This window comes from Lepisma saccharinum, chromosome 6 (assembly GCF_977018435.1).
Source record: "Lepisma saccharinum chromosome 6, izLepSacc3.1, whole genome shotgun sequence".
Taxonomy (NCBI): Eukaryota; Metazoa; Arthropoda; class Insecta; order Zygentoma; family Lepismatidae; genus Lepisma; species Lepisma saccharinum.
In genome coordinates, this window is record NC_139234.1 from 53,582,009 (window position 1) to 53,600,713 (window position 18,705).

General features: G+C 36.1%; 1 protein-coding gene across 1 annotated transcript in view; it reads right to left on the reverse strand.

Annotated features, from left to right (window-relative positions):
* Nucleotides 1-12,319, reverse strand: part of ATPsynO (ATP synthase subunit O, mitochondrial) — a 28,946-nt gene extending 16,627 nt beyond the window's left edge. The window contains exons 1-3 of the mRNA XM_083123928.1: nucleotides 12,215-12,319; nucleotides 8,821-8,865; nucleotides 3,816-3,926 (exon numbers count right to left, since the gene is read on the reverse strand). Of these exons, the coding sequence (XP_082980054.1) occupies nucleotides 3,816-3,926; nucleotides 8,821-8,865; nucleotides 12,215-12,241 (183 nt within the window). The 5' untranslated portion in view covers nucleotides 12,242-12,319. The remainder of the gene's footprint in view (nucleotides 1-3,815; nucleotides 3,927-8,820; nucleotides 8,866-12,214) is intronic.
* Between the last annotated feature and the right edge of the window lie 6,386 nt (nucleotides 12,320-18,705).

An 18,705-nucleotide genomic window follows, 5' to 3' on the forward strand; every position in this document is an offset into this window, starting at 1 on the left:
ATCTTCTGTGTGTGTCTAATCTTCAATAATAATACCAACTCTTAACAATTTGTGGGATCATTTGTTGTTGTCAGACTAGTCATAAAACAGTTGCTTTATGAGGTACAGCAGAAGCAGGGGATTTTTCTTGGAAAACCTCTTGCACATGAGTGTAAGAATGAGTAGTAAAATACTCTTCAGCAGTGCACACACTCTGCTCCAAAGAATATGCCATGCTGAATCAATTAAAAGAACAGGCATAGTAGCGTTGAAAGTGGACAAAGAGAATTCAGTGTAACCAGAGGCAGACTAGGATTCTCTCAAGAGTCCAATTTTGGCACAAAATCTTGGTTTATGATTTTTAACATAAATGTAGGGATGTGACTAAGCTGAAAATTTACCGATGCCGATGTACTCATCGATAATTTTTTTGGAACCGATACTGAAGCAGATATTTAACAGATTCCGATACACAAGATTATTAAACAGAAATGGCATGTTATTTTCAGCATGACAAAAATAAATTTGCTATGTACATTTGCATCTACAAAAGGTGGTTATGTGAACTTTTAAGAACATGGATTCTCAAGAGATTTTACATTAGTACACAAGCACTTCTTTGAAATGCAAAATGAATTCCTGTTCTTAATGTTGGAAATTTACTGCTGCCAGATTTAACTTCAGAGTTTTGGAAGCACTTCAGGAAGTAACCTACTTCTTCTCTTATCGCAAATCTGTTCAGCAACACTGAACACGCAATCACTGAAAACTGATGCAGCAGGTATGCCCAAGTATTTTCTCAGCACTTGCTTCAGGTTTGAATACTCATTTTTGAATTTCCAATACAACAGAAGATCCTGGTTCAGCAATGTACTGTTTCATTTCATATTTATAGTTAGGTTGATCCTCTGAATGAGAGTTTGCAATCATTTTATTACAAAAACTCTACAATAATGACGAATCATAACCTAATTTTCAATAAATCTTACAAAACTAGAATATGAAACTTATTAGAAGGTAAAACTGTAGTATAATCTGTACCGGTTTAAATATCGGATTTTTGCCAATGCCGATGTGTCAATTTCTGCCGATTTTCATACATCTGTAATCGGCTTTGGCACATCCCTACATAAATGAATAGCCAATACTTAGCCACATGTGGTGTGAGTCTCTTGACAATATTTTGACCTGCTATCATTGCGATATATGTCCCAAAAATGGCACTTTTTCACTCAACCCATAAAATCGCCAATAAAAAATGCATCAAATGTTGCACATGAGCAATATTGGTCGCAAATGACCGATTGATATGGCATCAGTCATCAGACAACTAATTATGACCCTTCGATAATTTCTTATGTATTTTTCTCATTCAAAAGTGCATTTCTGGAAAAATCTTAACACTGCCTTCCGCCAGTTATTAATTTATCTACATTTTCTGTATGGAGAAAACTGATAATTTTAATCATTGAAAAATATCTCAATGGATGAGACTTTATAATGCAGAAAACCCTTACGGTTTTAATGATATACATTCTCAAAGTTTGGGTTGTGCAACTTTTGAAACACTCTGTATAAGAAGCTGAGCATGACGGTATTCAAAAACATCGCTAAATATTCGAGAAAACAGGAAATGGGATGTTGGGGGACAAAGAGTAAGAAATTATTATTGACTCTCTGGAATGTTTACAACGTTGATATTAAAAAAAAAAATCATTTGCTAACTTACGCTGTACTGCAATTTGAACTTAGAATCAACATTTCTTACATATTACAGCATAAAATCACAGTCGCAAGGCTGAAATTTTTAGTCGCCATGGCAACCTGGATTTTTCGAGCCCTGTCAATGTGTATACCTCATTTGCATGAATTGCTAAAGAAAGGACAGAAGTGGTTTGATTTGATTTGATTTGTTGTTTTAAGTCCACTTTATGCACAGTAAGGCTAATCGGGACTGGACTTACAGTTTAAAGTGGGATCCGAACCACTTGTGCCTCCACCGGGTATCGAACCCGGGACCCCTTGATTACAAGGCGAAGACGCTACCACTGCGCCTTCGGGGAGGCCCTGGGGGACAGAAGTGGGAATGGACTGATATTCATCAACAAGAATATGAATTAGTAAGAAAATGGGGCAGAAAGCAGATGCAATTTTTCCATTCAATGCGAATTTGGAAGTTGTACTAATTACAGATGCAAGTCCTGTAGGTATAGGTTATCAATTGCGTAACATGTACAAAGGTAATTTATGCACAGTAGCTTGTTCATCAGCAACGTTAACTGATGCTCAGAAGAACTATTGTCAGTTTGAACAGGAAGCTTTAGCTCTTATACAGTGTGTCCGAGAAAAAATATACCAATAAAGAATTTAAATAACTCAACAATCATTAACGACAGAAATGTCAAATAACGTTTATTTGGAAGAGGGAAGAAAGGATTTTTTTTACCACCAGAAGGGAAAAAATTGTAACATAATTAAGCGCATGCGCGGCTTTGTTCGTGAGTACTCTGTACAATGGCGCCGTTTACTGTTCGTCAGGAAGTTGAGTGCTGCTTTTGGTTTGCAGAATTGAAGTCTCCTGTAACGGTACAAAGAAGATTCCGGCAACAATATGGACAGGAAGCACCAGAACGTCATTACATTGTTAAATGGCATAAACAATTGCTGGAAACAGGGTCTTTGTTGAGGAAGAAAGGTAGTGGTCGGAAGCGTGTGAGCGAGGATAAAGTGGTTGCAGTTCAGGAAGCTTTCCAGAGAAGCCCGCGTAAATCTGTGAGACGTGCTAGTTCTCAACTTCAAATTCCACGTTCTACTGTGCATGATATTGTACATAAAAGGTTAAGTAAAGTTTAAATATAACATGTCGGGTATGGACAGTGGAGAAGATAACTTTTGGCTCTTCAGCACAGGAGAGGGATTGTAAAGAGAGGCTGGAGAGGTCGCGAGAGAAAGAAGTTACTACCTCAGCTGTGAAGAGTCCACAGCGATCTTCTAGAAGAAAGGAACCACCTGACAGGCTGGAGCCGTCATTTGGAAGAAGGGGAAAGTTGTAGTACATAGATTGTGAAGCATCTATAATGTTATAATAATCTTTGAATATAGATGTTCAGTAGTTTTATTGTTTGATTGTCAAGCATGGAGTTAGCCATGTTGTAATATTGAGTTATGGATTAAATTATTATTTTTATATAAAACCGAACACACATGAATTATTATACTACTGTAGTTGGTAATGCAGCACCCCCTTTCCCAACCTGCTACAATTAAATTCATTTACAATTTACATCTGTGAACCTCAGGTTACCAAATCTAATAAAACAAAAACATACTTACCCAGAAATACAGTCCAAAGCAATGCCAAAACACACACTAATAAAGCTTAAATAATACTATTCCCATTTATTAAAAAATAAAACACACGTTCAAACGATATAAGGAACATTTTCAGACATTAAAACAATTCTGCATTAATATACAAATTAAAAACATATTTCCCTGTATCAAAAAGGGACCATGCCAACACAGGGATATTGTATGTGGGTACAGTGAAGATTTATTCTAGTTTAAAGTTGTTACAAGAATTTGAACATGTTTTTGATGTAACGTTTTAAGAGAGCATACATCATTTAATTTTAAATAAATGTCTAATGATGGGAGCATATGTTCTGCAGAAATGTTACATTAAGTAGCCTGTACAAATCCTTGTAACACCAATAAACTAGAAGAAATCTACAAAATGCATGCAATCAATAAGTACAAACAAGAAGTGTAGATTTAGATTTCAATAACTAATTTTTCATATTACTTTTTAGGGTGCTCAATACATTACTTCTCACCTGCAGTTTAAGTAATTCCTTTTCCACTGCATCCAGCTGCTTCTCCTTATGAGCAGCTGAATACAAAGCAGCTGCATATCTTCCCTCCAAGCTGAACACCTGAATTGGAGGCTGAAAAATAAGTGTATAAAAAGTGGTCAGTTTTCATTTCTTAGTTGCATAACAAACTATTTTATTAATATGCACGTTACATTCTTACATAAGATAGTCGAATGCTAATTTTCCAAACGTAATAAAAGTACTCAATAAATTACTAATTACTTCTAAAGGTAGACAATAGTTTAGCCTGGTGGCTAGATTTCTCAACATCATCTGTATGTGAGGAAACAAAACTACTGACTAAGGACCGAGCCTGAGGTGCAGCAGCCTTAGGGAAAAACTAGCCTACTTTTTGGATGCCCGACCAACCCTCTGGCGTAATCATTGTAAAGGTACAATACAGTATTCGCGGTGATGGTGACCCTCCGTACTCCCGCGATAAACTGGAAAATGTTTAGCAGGCTAGGAAGATTATCATTTATGTGAACGTTTGTTATTGTTCTTAGCTCACGGAGATGCGTTACAAGTGAGTAATTAGCAATTTTATGTGTATGATTTATGTCGTTACGCACAGCGTGAGACATGAGAAACCAGTCTTCCTAATTGCATGAGAGACAGACACGTTCATGTTCTGGCAGGGGTCTCCCATAACGCACAACACTACGCCAACTGCTCGTTCAGACGAGGATTGCCTGTGTTGTTAGTTGTGTTTTACTTTCGTGCGATGGACACCCCCCCCCCCCCCAGCTGGCATTATCTGCAGGTTGCACACTCTGTAAAGTGGGATCCATGAGTATTACTGTGAAAATTGTCCATGACTTTTAATTCTTGAAGCTCTTATTGGGTCAAATAAAGTGCACGAACATGGTGATTGGACAATTTGCATGGTAATTAATACTCATGGATCCACTGTACGTGGTGAGTAGGATAAAATTCATTTGCCACTTGACACATTTCACCCCTCCATGCAACCACGGAGTGGAAACTACATCATTTCAAGGTACATATCATTGACTTTGAAGAATTAGGTCATGATGGTAGTAATTACGCATTATCGTTGCACATGTTTCAATGATTTCTTGTGTGTATGATGAAAATTTCTTCAAATAAGTTGCGAAAGTGGTGCAGGTTGCGAGGAAATTGACATGCTGTTGTCACATTTCGAGGATAAATACCTCACTTATTGTGATTTCCACATGTTAAAATCACTTTCCTGTACATTAAAACATCGATATCTGCACATTGAGAAATAAAAAAAATGGAATTTTCAAGGTCAGTCACCAGCCGACCAGTATTCGCAATGAATTTTTCACCAAGGGCCCTGTATATTTTATCTTCAGGAGAGGAAGGACATAAAAGTGTGCTACCCCACTGAAGAGATCCACTAAATTAATAATGGCATCTTGGGAAAATTGCCAACAATGATTAATTGGATATATTTACAGTACGGTTCAGATTGTTTTATGATTTTTTTTTTACAATTCTCCTAGCAGAATTACTAATATCGTATAACTTTGGCAATCATTGTCACATGAAATTTGAACCTTTCTTGAAGTAATGAGCACTGTTTGGATTTGAAAAGAAAAGTTATTTATGTTGAAAAAAAAACTTAAGAATTACCTTACAGAAGCATGCATGCTTCCCATGGACAAGATGTTCTCCGTTGACAAGCGACAGTAAATATCGTAGACTAGTGGGAATGAATGTAGGAGTAAATTGGAGCCTTAGTAGAATGCATTTAGGGACAGGGTGGCTACTCTAGGACCATGATAAAATTCAAGTATAATTACTGGTTTTCAAGGCGAACTTTCCAAAAATTCAAGCAGATGTTTTCTCTATTTCAACCGTACGTATTACCTACCACCTCTCAACATCCACACACAAATATCTTAATAATATAAAGGGTCTATCCAAAAATTCTGATTGAATTAAACGGTATATGTAATATTAGGGATGTGACGAAACTGAAAATTTACCAATGCCAATGTACTCATCGATAATTTTTGGAACCGATACTGATATTTAACCGATTCCGATACATAAGATTATTAAACAGAAATGGGATGTTATTTTCAGCATGACAAAAATAAATTTGCTATGTACATTTGTATTGCATATCATATGTATATACATATATATTCTCAAGAGATGCGAATGTACATTTGCATCTACAAAAGGTGGTTATGTGAACCTTTAAAAAAGAACATGGATTCTCAAGAGATTTTACATTAGTACACAAGAGTTCTTTGAAATACAAAATGAATTCCTGTTCTTAATGTTGGAAATTTACTGCTGCCAAATTTAACTTCAGAGTTCTGGAAGCACTTCAGGAAGTAACCTACTTCTACTCTTATCGCAAATCTGTTCAGCAACACTGAACACTCAGTCACTGAATACTGATGCAGCAGGTATGCCCAAGTATTTTCTCAGCACTTGCTTCAGGTTTGAATACTCATTTTTGAATTTCCAATACAACCACAGATCCTGGTTCAGCAATGTACTGTTTTATTTCAGATTTTGAGTTAGGTTGATCTTTTGAATGAGAGTTTGCAATAATTTTATTACAAAAACTCTACAATAATGATGAATCATAACCTAATTGTCAATAAATCTTACAAAACTAGAATATGAAACTTATTAGAAGGTAAAACTCTAGTATAATCTGTACCGGTTTAAATATTGGATTTTTGCCGATGTCGATGTGTCAATTTCTGCCGATTTTCATTCATCTGTAATTGGCTTCGGCACATCCCTATGTAATATAATTAAAATATTTAAGGTACTGAGTTTCTATTTACAATCAGAGGCGCAACCAGAAATTTTTGTCTGGGCAGGGGGGCAAGTGCCAGGATAAACATACTACTACTATTAATAATAGTGTTAATAATAATGTTATTATTATAACATTATTATCATTATTATTGATTTATTTTATTTTACTGCATTTCTTGTGCCACTTGTGGCTAATTTGAGAAGATGGGGATGAGTGATGATATGAAATTGATGAATGGACACTCACAAACATCCATGCCCAAGCCGGGATTCGAACCTGGGACCAACATTGTTATAATTATTATTAGTAGTAGTATCAAATACGTTATTATCCTCGTAAATTATGCAAAAATGGGGTAGAAGTTGGTGCTTAAGTATTTGTGTTTAAACAAACAATTTGAATTATTTTTTCAATACGTTCAATTTCACATTAATAATGGAAAACAAGCACACAAACTATTTTTGAGACAGAAAATGCTTGATAAATGCATACCAAACATAATACCTTTTTACATTAATATGTATAACTTTCATGGTGCACGATATATGTTATATGCAACATGGAGCGACGTGGACATATTGTGTACGTATTCAAAGTTTCTTTAATACATATTATATACAACATATATTATTTAAATACATTACACAACCAATTCATCCATCTCACAATAAACCAACGGTAAAAATTACATAAATTGTCTCTCAAATGTGCACGCTTCCCTTTCCTCAAAACAAAATAAATTAAGACAAGTCTTATTTCTCTGTCTGATAATTTACAATACAATGCATTATGGAGAACAATAAAAGAACGCGAGCAAAGCAAGCAAGATAATTTTTGGATCTAAATTTTTGCAGGCTGAAATCAATATTGATTTAATAGAGCGTAAATAATTTTACGGGATGGCAATGCATTCATTCTCCTATAACTTTTGTGCCTCCCCGATGGTGTAGTGGTAACATCGTCGCCTTGTGACCAAGGGGTCCTGGGTTCGATACCTGGTGGAGGCACATGGCACAGTGGTTCGGATCCCAGTTTAAACTGTATGTCCAGTCCCGATTAGATTTTCTGTTCATAAAGTGAACTTAAAAACCTCAAATCAATCAATCAAGTTTACAACTTTTTTTAATTTAGATTGTTCGGCACCCAGGGCCGACTCCCGCTGCTCCCTAGATATGGTTATAAACTTGATAAGACTAAAAAAAGCATGAATTGCAAGCGAAGTGAGCAACAAAATTTTATGACAATGGTTTTTATTTGCATAAAATGTGAAGTTGTGGGCGGCAATTGCCCCCTGCAGCTACACTTGGTCGTCAATGTTTGTCCCCCTTGCCCCTAGAACTCATTTCCGTCTAAGGTTGGTGGGGGGGGGGGGGTGCAATACCCTTTGCTACCTAGTGGTTGCACCACTGATTAACTAATCTACAAAAGAATTTTAATTGTGAAACTCAAATTTACCTAATCAACCTCAAGATATCATGCAATAATCTTTCATCTGTCAGATTGTTCTGGAAAGGACAGTAACAAAGTAAACGGATTGAGAGAATTGTTTTATTTTTCACACAGCTTTCGTTGCCTTCCTAGATAAAAATGCTAGCTCAACTTTGAAAAACTTATCTAAGGGCATTTATAAGTACATGTAAAATTTGAATAGGATTTGGATTAATAAAAGTTTAACCTGAGTAGCAAACCTGAGGGACTTCATTTTAATGCTAAGAGAACCTAACCTAACCACGAAAGCATATATTGAAAAAAAATCGTAAGTAATTGCAAAAACTCTGCAGTATGTGTTAACAGACATAAATCGAAATAGAACCATGTAAAAATTGCAACACAACAAAAGGAACCTGGGCCATTTACTTTGTACAATGAAAACAATGAGGCTCAGGTGAGTCATGCCTTAGCCAAAATTAATAATAATATAATAATAAACCCTGTTTGGGTGAGAGAATTGGCATGTAAAAGAATAATTGATTCCACGTGCTTTTTAACTGTTGGCAGCACAGTGGCTAAGTACATAAATGGTCAACTTTCCATCAGGTTTAAATCCCAGCCTGGGTGTTGTTCTTTGCGTGCAAATGTCTTTTCATCAATCCTGCTCACACTTTGCGATTAGCCATAAGTGGGGAGAAAGCAATGATAAATAACAAAATATAATCAATATCTCTACTATCTACACCAGATTCATACACTTACCTTCACCAGCTGATTAGTAGCAGATGTTGTGGACAGCCTTCTGGCCTAGAGGACAAAAAAAAAACAAAAACAAGATTCAATTAACATCCATTCTCCAAAAGAAATACACTAATACTTAATGTGAATACAGCTTGGAAATCTTACTGGTTGGTTGTTATACTTTAATACCTTGCCAGTTACATGAAGGTGGATAAGCACAAAGACTAATGTCTTTCTGCATCCAAGATTATTATTCCAAGGTATAAGCTGCAAAAAAATTTACAATATTTCTACAAGAATATATAATAATTTTATCAGAAGCCCCACTCTTTGATGTAACACTTTTTACCAAGAAATGCAACCTACCCAGAAATATATCAAGTTTTCATTGGTCATCCAAATCGAGGATTGTTACTACACCAATCTTCACAATAGCTTAGTGGCTAACGATACCACTTCATAATCAAAGGCTTGTTTTCCCTGCAAAGCAGTGTGCTGCGGTGAGAGGATTTCGCAGCTCGAGCACCAAATAGTTCACATCGTAGATAGCATATGGAAGAATTAAGTGTCTTCGCTCAAGTGAATAATGCTCGAACAAGCAAAGCGAGGGGTATACTCTCGAAGCTCAGTTGGGCACGTATATCCATAAATTCTTTGTGGCAGTGGGCTCTCTCATATATGGATCGTGAAGTAAAATACGCAGTGAAATTGAAATTTAAGTAGTTACAGTCATTATCCCATCTTAACATGCAGTTTAGTCTATCTTTGAAGTGATATTTGAAAATGAAATAAATGATTGTGGGGTAAAACTGGCAGGACTGATATTTTACATGTCTGTGTCTCCGACCATTGTCACATTAAAATGATTTAAATTCAACTTCAAATTCTTATTAAAATTTTAGTATCCGCAAAACGTCTGAAATTCCTTTTTCTTCTTCTTTTTCACATTGGTACTTACGTATTCTGCATTGCCAAGGATTCTTGAAGGTGGCATTTAGTTTTGTTCATGAAAATAATTTCAATTTTCCTAGGGTTACCAGATCGCTGTAAGGGAAATGTAGGACATGCTGTCCCAAAATGTAGGACATTAAGTCAAAATGTAGGACGCAACACATTCTCAATAAATAATACATATTTCTGTAGATCACGTTAGGAAGTAGTTGAAAAATGACACTTTTCAGTTTTTAAAAAAATATTTCCCAACGAATGTTTAAATGCAAAATTTCAAAACTTGCAATCATAGTAATCAATGCACCTCTTACTACTTGATTTAAGTGGTACTTCTCAGAGGAGACAATTTTTATCAAATTTTCAGGTTTAGTCAAACTATATTTATTGATGTTAGAGTGGACAGTCAAACTCGTTGAAATTGTAGGGACCAATACCAAACATTTTACAGACTTTATGAAAAAATAATTCTCTCCTGAGTCTGTTGTGCTGATGGTAATGAAAGTACTCTCTCAACATTTGAATTATGACCTGTAATGGCAAACAAATATTCAGCTATTACTGTAATTTAAAATGGTTTCATCTTGGGTAGTTTTTAGTTCAATAACAGGGTGTCTCCAAAATAATACATCCAGAAATCTTGACTTTTTCTGGACTTTTCTAGATCCTACTTAGGTAAAGTTGGAAATTAGTAATTAAGGAAAATAAATATTTATTTAATAAAAATCACTGCCAAAGGGCCAGTTAAGATGAAAACTGAAGCTGAATCTAAGAAGAGAATTAGATCTGCTATTTCGTATTAATGCATCCTGAACTGTATTTGGCAGACAAGCGAGGCTTTGACATCTTATCTTACCATCATTCATCATTATCTTCGCGATTAGCCAATGGAACAGAAAAAAGTGAAGTAAAATAAACTAAATCAACCAATCAAGAGCAAAAATTATTGACCACAAAAATTATTTATTGCCTTTTTATTGACTTCTTGAACTACTTGTTGATTTTTTTACTTTTTCTTGACTTCCATGACGTTCTTGACTGGCAGACACCCTGAATATCTATGTTCTCTATTCCCCTGCGTTACAATCAAATTATATTGAATAAGAATGGGCAACACCTTGTTCCATCAGTATAAACCCTAAGTCTTGGGACCACTTTCTGATAACGTCACTGTTCAATGCCTGAGCAGAATTTCTTGCATTAGAAATTCTATTCTAATGCAAGAAATTCTGCTCAGGCATTGAACAGTGACGTTATCAGAAAGTGGTCCCAAGACTTTGTTCATTAATTGCTTCAGTTTTCCCGTTTCTTTAATAGCAGGACAAACTTTATTCTTTTTGTGCAATGACTGAATCAAAATAAATTTCACTTGAGTTTGCAAGCGCAGTCCATAGACTTGTAATTTGCATGACTTTTTGTGTTCCGTATTTTCCTAATTAATATTATGTGATGCTCAAAATGTAGGACATTTATGATATTTTTCAAATTCCTCCCGGACGCCGGACATACGGCTAAAATGTAGGACATGTCCGGGAAAATCCGGACGTCTGGTAACCCTAAATTTTCCACATATCAAGTAATTATTGTTCGTTCGTTTTTTGGTTGAGTTACACACAATATGGCAGGCAAATCTTGACTAGCGTTGTCTATGATCAGTGAGTGTGTAGTGTTTCCAACCTTCTTCACTGAAAATTACCTACTTTCGTGTTACTGCTTTTGTACTTTTTTCCAGGTTCAAAAACCCCACGAACCATGCACGTAGCCCCTAAAACCATTCATAAATAGCCCCACGAACCATGCAAGGAAAGGAAAGGTTAGGTTAGGTTAGGCAAACATAGTTAAAATTGTAATCTTCAAAACTGTCATGTTCTTGGAAAACAACGGTGTGGTTGGAAACACTGACCGGAGTTACATCATCGAACGCACGCAACATTTGGTTCACGTAGTGGAACGACATAGAGGCAACAGCTTCGTGCATTGGAGACACATTAATCTTCAAAAATACATGATTTACCGGCGAAATAAATTAAGCGATGGGAAAAACACTTCCACGATGTTTCAAAAGTGTACGGAAAGTCAGTTCGGCAAGTACTTTCTCCTGCAAAATTGAATAAACAAGTTTCGCGGATACTAAAATTTTACCGGTACAATCATGCACTGGCCATGGTCCATTTTTATCCCGTGTATGTAGCAGCTCTTTAAGGCTACTTTTAGCGTGCCGTGAAGGATACTAGAAATTAAATAACGAAAGTGGTTGGAAAATTTTGAACATACCGACTAGCTTACACGACTGATCATCACTTACATTCGTTCCTTCATTGCTTTGTACTCGAAAGCATAAATTATTTAACTACATTTTGAAACTTTTTTCGTGTCAAAAAAATTCTTATAGTAAGGAATGCTAATTGACAAATATGTGTATAACAACAATAACTACAATAAATCACAATTTTTTAATATACTTTACCACAATCCCCAACATGCTTGCGGCCATGTTTGATAAGATCGGGAACGAAATGACAGTGTTGCCAGCATAGACAAACTATTAGGTGCCAGACAATATAAGTAGAATCACAGAAAATATTCTCTGTGAGGCCAACCCTCCCACCTTTTTGTTTATTACCTCCACTTACACACAAGTATTTGGTGAAGTGGGATACTCATGAGGATTTAATATAATTAAACCTCGAACCACAGAGAAGCGGAATGTACAGTCAAAGAGTATTACTATCGTACAAATTGTCCATGACTATTTTCATCAATTTTTCCTCTTACATCCTATGTGCTTTTAAGATATGGATTTTTATGTATGCTGGTGTAGAAGTTGTCAACAGCTTGTTTTGAGTTTTCTTTTCATTCTTAAAGATCTTATTGGGTCAAATAAAATGCACGAACATGGTGATGGCCAATTTGCGCGGTAATACTTATGGATCCCAATTACAGCGCCTTGAAGGCGCTGTAATCCCGCTGTACAGTACTTCTTCGATTACTTCCACAAAAATGTTTTAAGATTAGGTCCCTTAGCATTCTTCTAATAATAAACCTAAATGTTCTGGTAGTTAGGTTCTGTTAGCCTTAAAATAATATCGCTAAATGGTTTCTATAGAAAAAAGTTCTAAATTACCTGTACTGTACATTCATTCCCACTAATCATAAACTTACATTTCTCTAATTTTAATCTGTTCTTAAGATTTGTAACATCCTCTTAGCAGACGAATTACGTGGCAGGAGCAAATTTGACTCTTATTCTTACTGCTGACACGTGCGTGGCAGCAGACTCGGCCAAAATATAGGGCTCGTTCCGAAAGTCGCACGAGTTTAACGCGTTAAACGAGTTATGGTAACTGGCTGTCCCATAAGTGCTTCCGTGCGTTTCGTGCAAGAACGAGATTCACCAAACGCACAGGCCAGGGGGCTGGTTTGTTCGGTGAGAATCGTCTGCTGCTTCCAGACATCGCGCGTGCTGATGGATTCAAACTGCACTAGTTCGGAAAATATATTATAATTATATGAAGAAAATATATGAAGCTACATGCACAAGATAAGCATCTCTTAACCGTTCTTAGAATGTGATGAAAATTAGTAAGAGTGTCCACAGTAGAGTTTATTTTTGCCGTAAGGACATTCCTTCCGCTGGACGCCATGTGGAAACTTTCTGTAAACAATACCATAGAAAATACGCTGCGCCTGCGCTTTCACCTAGAGTGTCGCAAGTGAGATAGATTCCGATGATCGGGCGGCTTTGGCATATACGTCCACACGTTCATTTCCCGTATTTACTTGGTGAGCCTTTACGCAACTAAACTGAACGTTGATATTTCTTCCATTAGCATACTGGGTTTGTTGGATTATGAGGATGATAAATAAAGGATGTTTACAAATCTGAGGATATGAGGAACTCCTGGCCATTAATACGCTTAAAGCATCTGTTATGATAAGAATATTTGTGTAATTATGATGGATAGCGTATGTGAGAGCTTTATATATTACGTAACTTTCTGCAGTGAAAATAGAAGTGTCAGTTGGTAAACGGAATTGTTTGTTTATATTTTGATCTGGAATGAAATAAGCACAACCCACACCTAGGCGATCTTTGGATCCATCAGTATATATGATTAGGTGTGTTGGCCATTTTTCGTTATACATGATATGTCTTCCTAGATCCCTGAAATGGATATTGCATTGAGTATATAAGGCTATGTCTAATTGATAAATTAAAGGATGTTGGAAGGTGAAATTCTTTGGACGGGTTTCCAGGTCTATGTATTGGCAATATGCAAAATAAAAGCATAATAAAAGAACGTATGTTTAGGATCTATGACTTTAGCTTCTGTCCATTGTTTTTGTATTTCGAACAATTTATTGAATGGATGCGTATGATTTTCCCAGATTTTGAGTAGAAATTTTATTGTTAATTCGATCCGTCTATGTGTCAAACTAGTTTCTTTGCTTTCCATATATATACTGACATTAGGGCAGGACTGCATGAGACCTAAGCAGATCCTCAAAGCTTTTCTCTGTAGTATGTCTATTTTCTCTAAAATACTAACTTTTGCACCCCATACTCAAAGTTTGAGCGAAAACAATTCCTGTAAAATAGAAGTAAGATTTTGGGGTGGCCACCCCATTTAATTGTTGTCATACTACGGAGTATATTTATTATTTTACGGCCTTTATTGATTAAATGCATAATGTGTGTATTCCATGTGAATCGCCTGTCAAAATGTATACCTAAATATTTACGTGTTTCTATTACTGGGATATTAGAAATGTGTGATATATTGTTGGGATAGGTACCCAATCGCTTATTATTAAAACAAATAATTTTTGATTTTGTTTCGCTGATGGATAATCCTTCGTTGAAAAAACACGCTCTTCTGGTGGAGATTAAATTCTGAATTGCTGTAATACCTTGAGTAGCATCATCTGTAATGTTATAGAAACAGAAATCATCTGCATACTGAAGGGGATGAAATGGTTGAATTGGTAATGCATGTATTTCATTCGTACAAATATTGAATAAGAGAGGGCTCATTGCCGATTGAAGTGGAACGAGGATCGCTTAATTTATCGGAGAACCATCCAAATATAATTCTGATGGAATATAGATTCTACACAATTGTTGAAAGTTTTGGGTGTATATGAAGATTCTCTAATTTATGACAAAGATTATGTAAATTTATAGAATCGTAAGCTTTTTCAACATCTATAAATAAACTGAAACAGTAGGAACGTGTAATTTTACTATTTTGAATTGCTGCTGTTAGAGTGGCTATATCATCTTGACTACTAAGATTAGTTCGAAATCCAAATTGTGTGGGATGAAAACAATTTTCACGTTCTAATATCCAGGATAGTCTATTTTTCATTGTGCGCTCAATTTTTTTTTCCAAAACTGAAATAAGTACTATAGGTCTGTATGAGGATGCATGGTGCGGAGATTTGTTTGCTTTTAAAATTGGAACAACTACGTGATTTTTTCCATTCTAACGGAACTATGCCGGTTCGATATACTTTTTTGTAATGTGAAACAAGAATATCTAATCCGGTATTTGGTAAATATGTTATGGCCTGGTACGGAATACCATCAAGACCTGGCGCTGTGTTTTCACATTTTTAAAAATTGTTGTTAATTCCTCTCGGGTTACAGGTGGAAAATCTTTTGTAAATTTTGAGGGGAAATTCTCTTTAATATCATAATGTAGGTGAACAGATGGTGGAGTTAATTGGGAAAGATATTGATGTTGCCAACTGTCATCTATCGGTCTTTTTTGAGGAGAACGTGGTTTGCGTAAATAATTGAATTTATGCCAAATATTTCGGGATGATTCCTGCATGTCTATCGAATCGCAGTAGTTAATCCATGCTTGTCGTTTGGCTTGTAAATATATTTTCCGTGCTTGAGCTATGGACTTTTTCCATGATATGAAGTTTTCAAGATTGGGGCATGAGGCATATTGGTTTTCCTTGATTTTCCTATTTGATTTTGTCTCTTCACATTCTGTCGTCCACCAATGCATCTTTGGAAACATTGTTTCACAATGAGCATTTTTACGTGAGGTTAGTATATCTAAAGCTTTAGTAATATATTGAAGTAGCAGTGAATAAGATATAGGCTGGGAGGAAGTAAGATGTTTACTTAGAATAAAGGAATCTATTAATATTTTATATAATTCCCATGTTAAATTGTTTGTTTTCCAGGTGAGAATTGGTAATGGGACGGATGGAAAAGGTTGGCTTGGTAAAAATTGGACACAAATATAGATGGGAAAATGATCGCTACCATGGAGTTCATCCTCTATGAACCACTGAAATTGAGGGAATAATGAATGCGATGTTATAGTTATATCAATTGATGTTGGATTACTTCCATTTCGAGGTATGTGTGTTGGTGATCCATCATTTAGGACGATGAAAGAGTTGTCGTCCATCCAATCCACTATACTAGTGCCAAGTCTATCTGTTGCATGCATACCCCAAACATCGTGATGCCCATTAAAATCAACGACAACTAAATAAGGACTGGGTATGTTGATTTTTAATTTATTTTTTATTTTTAATAACACAAATGTATTATGATTACATTGTATAAAAGCTCTTGTTTTCTCATGATATACATGATTCTTATAATTTCCAACGTCTATTATCTTCTTTGCAGTGGGAGCATCTACATGAACACAATTAAAGCACTGCTTAGTACCAGATACAACTGTACACTAGAGAGGTTTGGCGTAGCGCAGTTTTTTGTGGCCCTCCCGCAAGTGAAATATTGGGGGCACTACAAATACCCTGCCTCAGTGGCGTATGCAAGGGAGGTTACGGGGTTTAAACCCACCTTGAGCTTTTGAAATATGTAAAAAAATGCTGTGCAAAAAATTAAAAATGGGTAATTTATCACAGTCAAAGGTCTGCGACAATAATACTACTACTACTATTACTACTACAAATAATAATAATAATTGGAATTATTATTCCCATGCAGCATGGAGAAAATCACAGCATTCCAAACACACACGTCTTTCAGAGCAGAGAGCTGCATATCGGCCAGATTCGCTTACTAGGCCCGCCTGGCTGGCGAGCGGGCGAGTAAAACTATAGACCTGGGTTTTTGACCCATCAAGCATCAAAAGCCCACGGGTAACTGGAAGGCCTTGCAAGACGAAGCTCGCTTATCTTCAGCGAACGCTCATTCCGGTTTTGCACCGCCTCCAGATACATGAGTCACGCAGTCACCTTTGCCAACTTTTAGATTCTAAACTGGTCAAGGGGCACTTCAAATGTTCATCACTTTTATCAATTTGAAATTGCAGACATTTATTTCTTGGTAGAAAACATTTGTATCACTCACACCTAGTGGCGGCGATTGCGTTTCAAAACTAGGGGGCCAAGGTGCGAAAGTGGGGGGCAAGGAGAGTCTAATTTCCCTTGGTACATGAGGTTAGCATGGTGTAAAACTGGCAAAAAGTGGCGGGGGGGGGGGAGCAACTGCATCCTCTCGGCCCCGCCCCTAATCTCCGCCACTGCTGACACCTGTAAAGGCGTACGAACCAAGTTTCGCAAAAAGTGCCGTCGTAAATATTTTGGAACTTTGTGTGACTGGTGATTGTTCTACATTATACTTACTTTTTTGGGGGGTGCTCCCTTATGGCGCAGTGGTAGTGTCGTCGCCTTGTAATCAAGGGATCCCGGGTTCGATACCCGGTGGAGGCACATGGTGGTTCAGATCCCATTTTAAACTATAAGTCCAGTCCCGATTAGCCTTATTGTGCATAAATTAACCAAATAAGTGAATCAATCAATCAAACAGATTTTCTCTCTGGTGTAATTTTGCCAATTCAATATCCGAATTAGTTGCTCAAGATCCGCCCCCCCTGAACACTAAGGCACGATGGTCCATAAAATGAAACATGAAATCAGAATTTGCATTATAAAAAGTTTTTGAATATTGTCATCTCTTTCAACAAATCGTCGTTCGCTCATGTTGTTGCTAGTTATCTAGTTTTACAGACCGCATTGATAGTAATACGATGCAGATTATAATTGTTTTCTTGTATCTTCATACGGGTGCAAATAGCAGGCAATGATATTTACATGTTTCAACAAACACACAACGTAAAAATGAAGCCGAGAGAAGATTTACGATTTCAAGACCAGAAAAGTGACATAAAATGAACAAGACAAACAAACCTATTTCAAGACCTTCGAAACAAATTTGGAAAATATGTGGTAGTTGGTTTGACATAATAATGAAATTAATTTGAGAAGTTACAAAATCTTAGGTACAGTGGCGTAGCAACATATCGCGAGGACCTGGGCGAGATTAGAATGCAATACCCCATCCGTTCTTTAAGTTTCAAATATCAATGTGAATCGATACACAGTCATCAAGGAAACGTCAGCAAATTTTCATATTTATACAATAGTCTATAATAATAAATAATTTCTGACGAAAATTATATTTAATAGTACGCGACAGAGAAATTTACACTTGGTAGAGATACAGTAACACGCTGCTGGAATTTTCATTAACCAAAGTAGTAGTTAAGATGTTTCTTAGGCAGTAAGACAACTGAAATATCCTTAAATGTGCTAAACTTTTTTAAAAAAATCAGAAATACAAACTAAGAATATTTAAATATAACCTATATATTATTTAATGAGTCGTTCTTTGTTTCCTCATTTCAAAGTTTGTAGGATGTAAATGTCACAAACCATGGCTTAAGTAGAAAATATTGTGTCGGTGCTTGATGGAGCTGGGGGAAGGTGGTGCGCTAAACCACAATCCTGTCTAGGATCCCAAAGTATCTACCTACAAGCGCTTGGACAAATTCGGTTTCAACATCAACAAATCTTAAAACGATAGTCATATGCCACATAAGTGTGAAATCTTTGGTGTAATCAATTGATACAGCTAATTTGACTTTTTCTAATTAGCAATTTTCACTTTGTTGCACATTA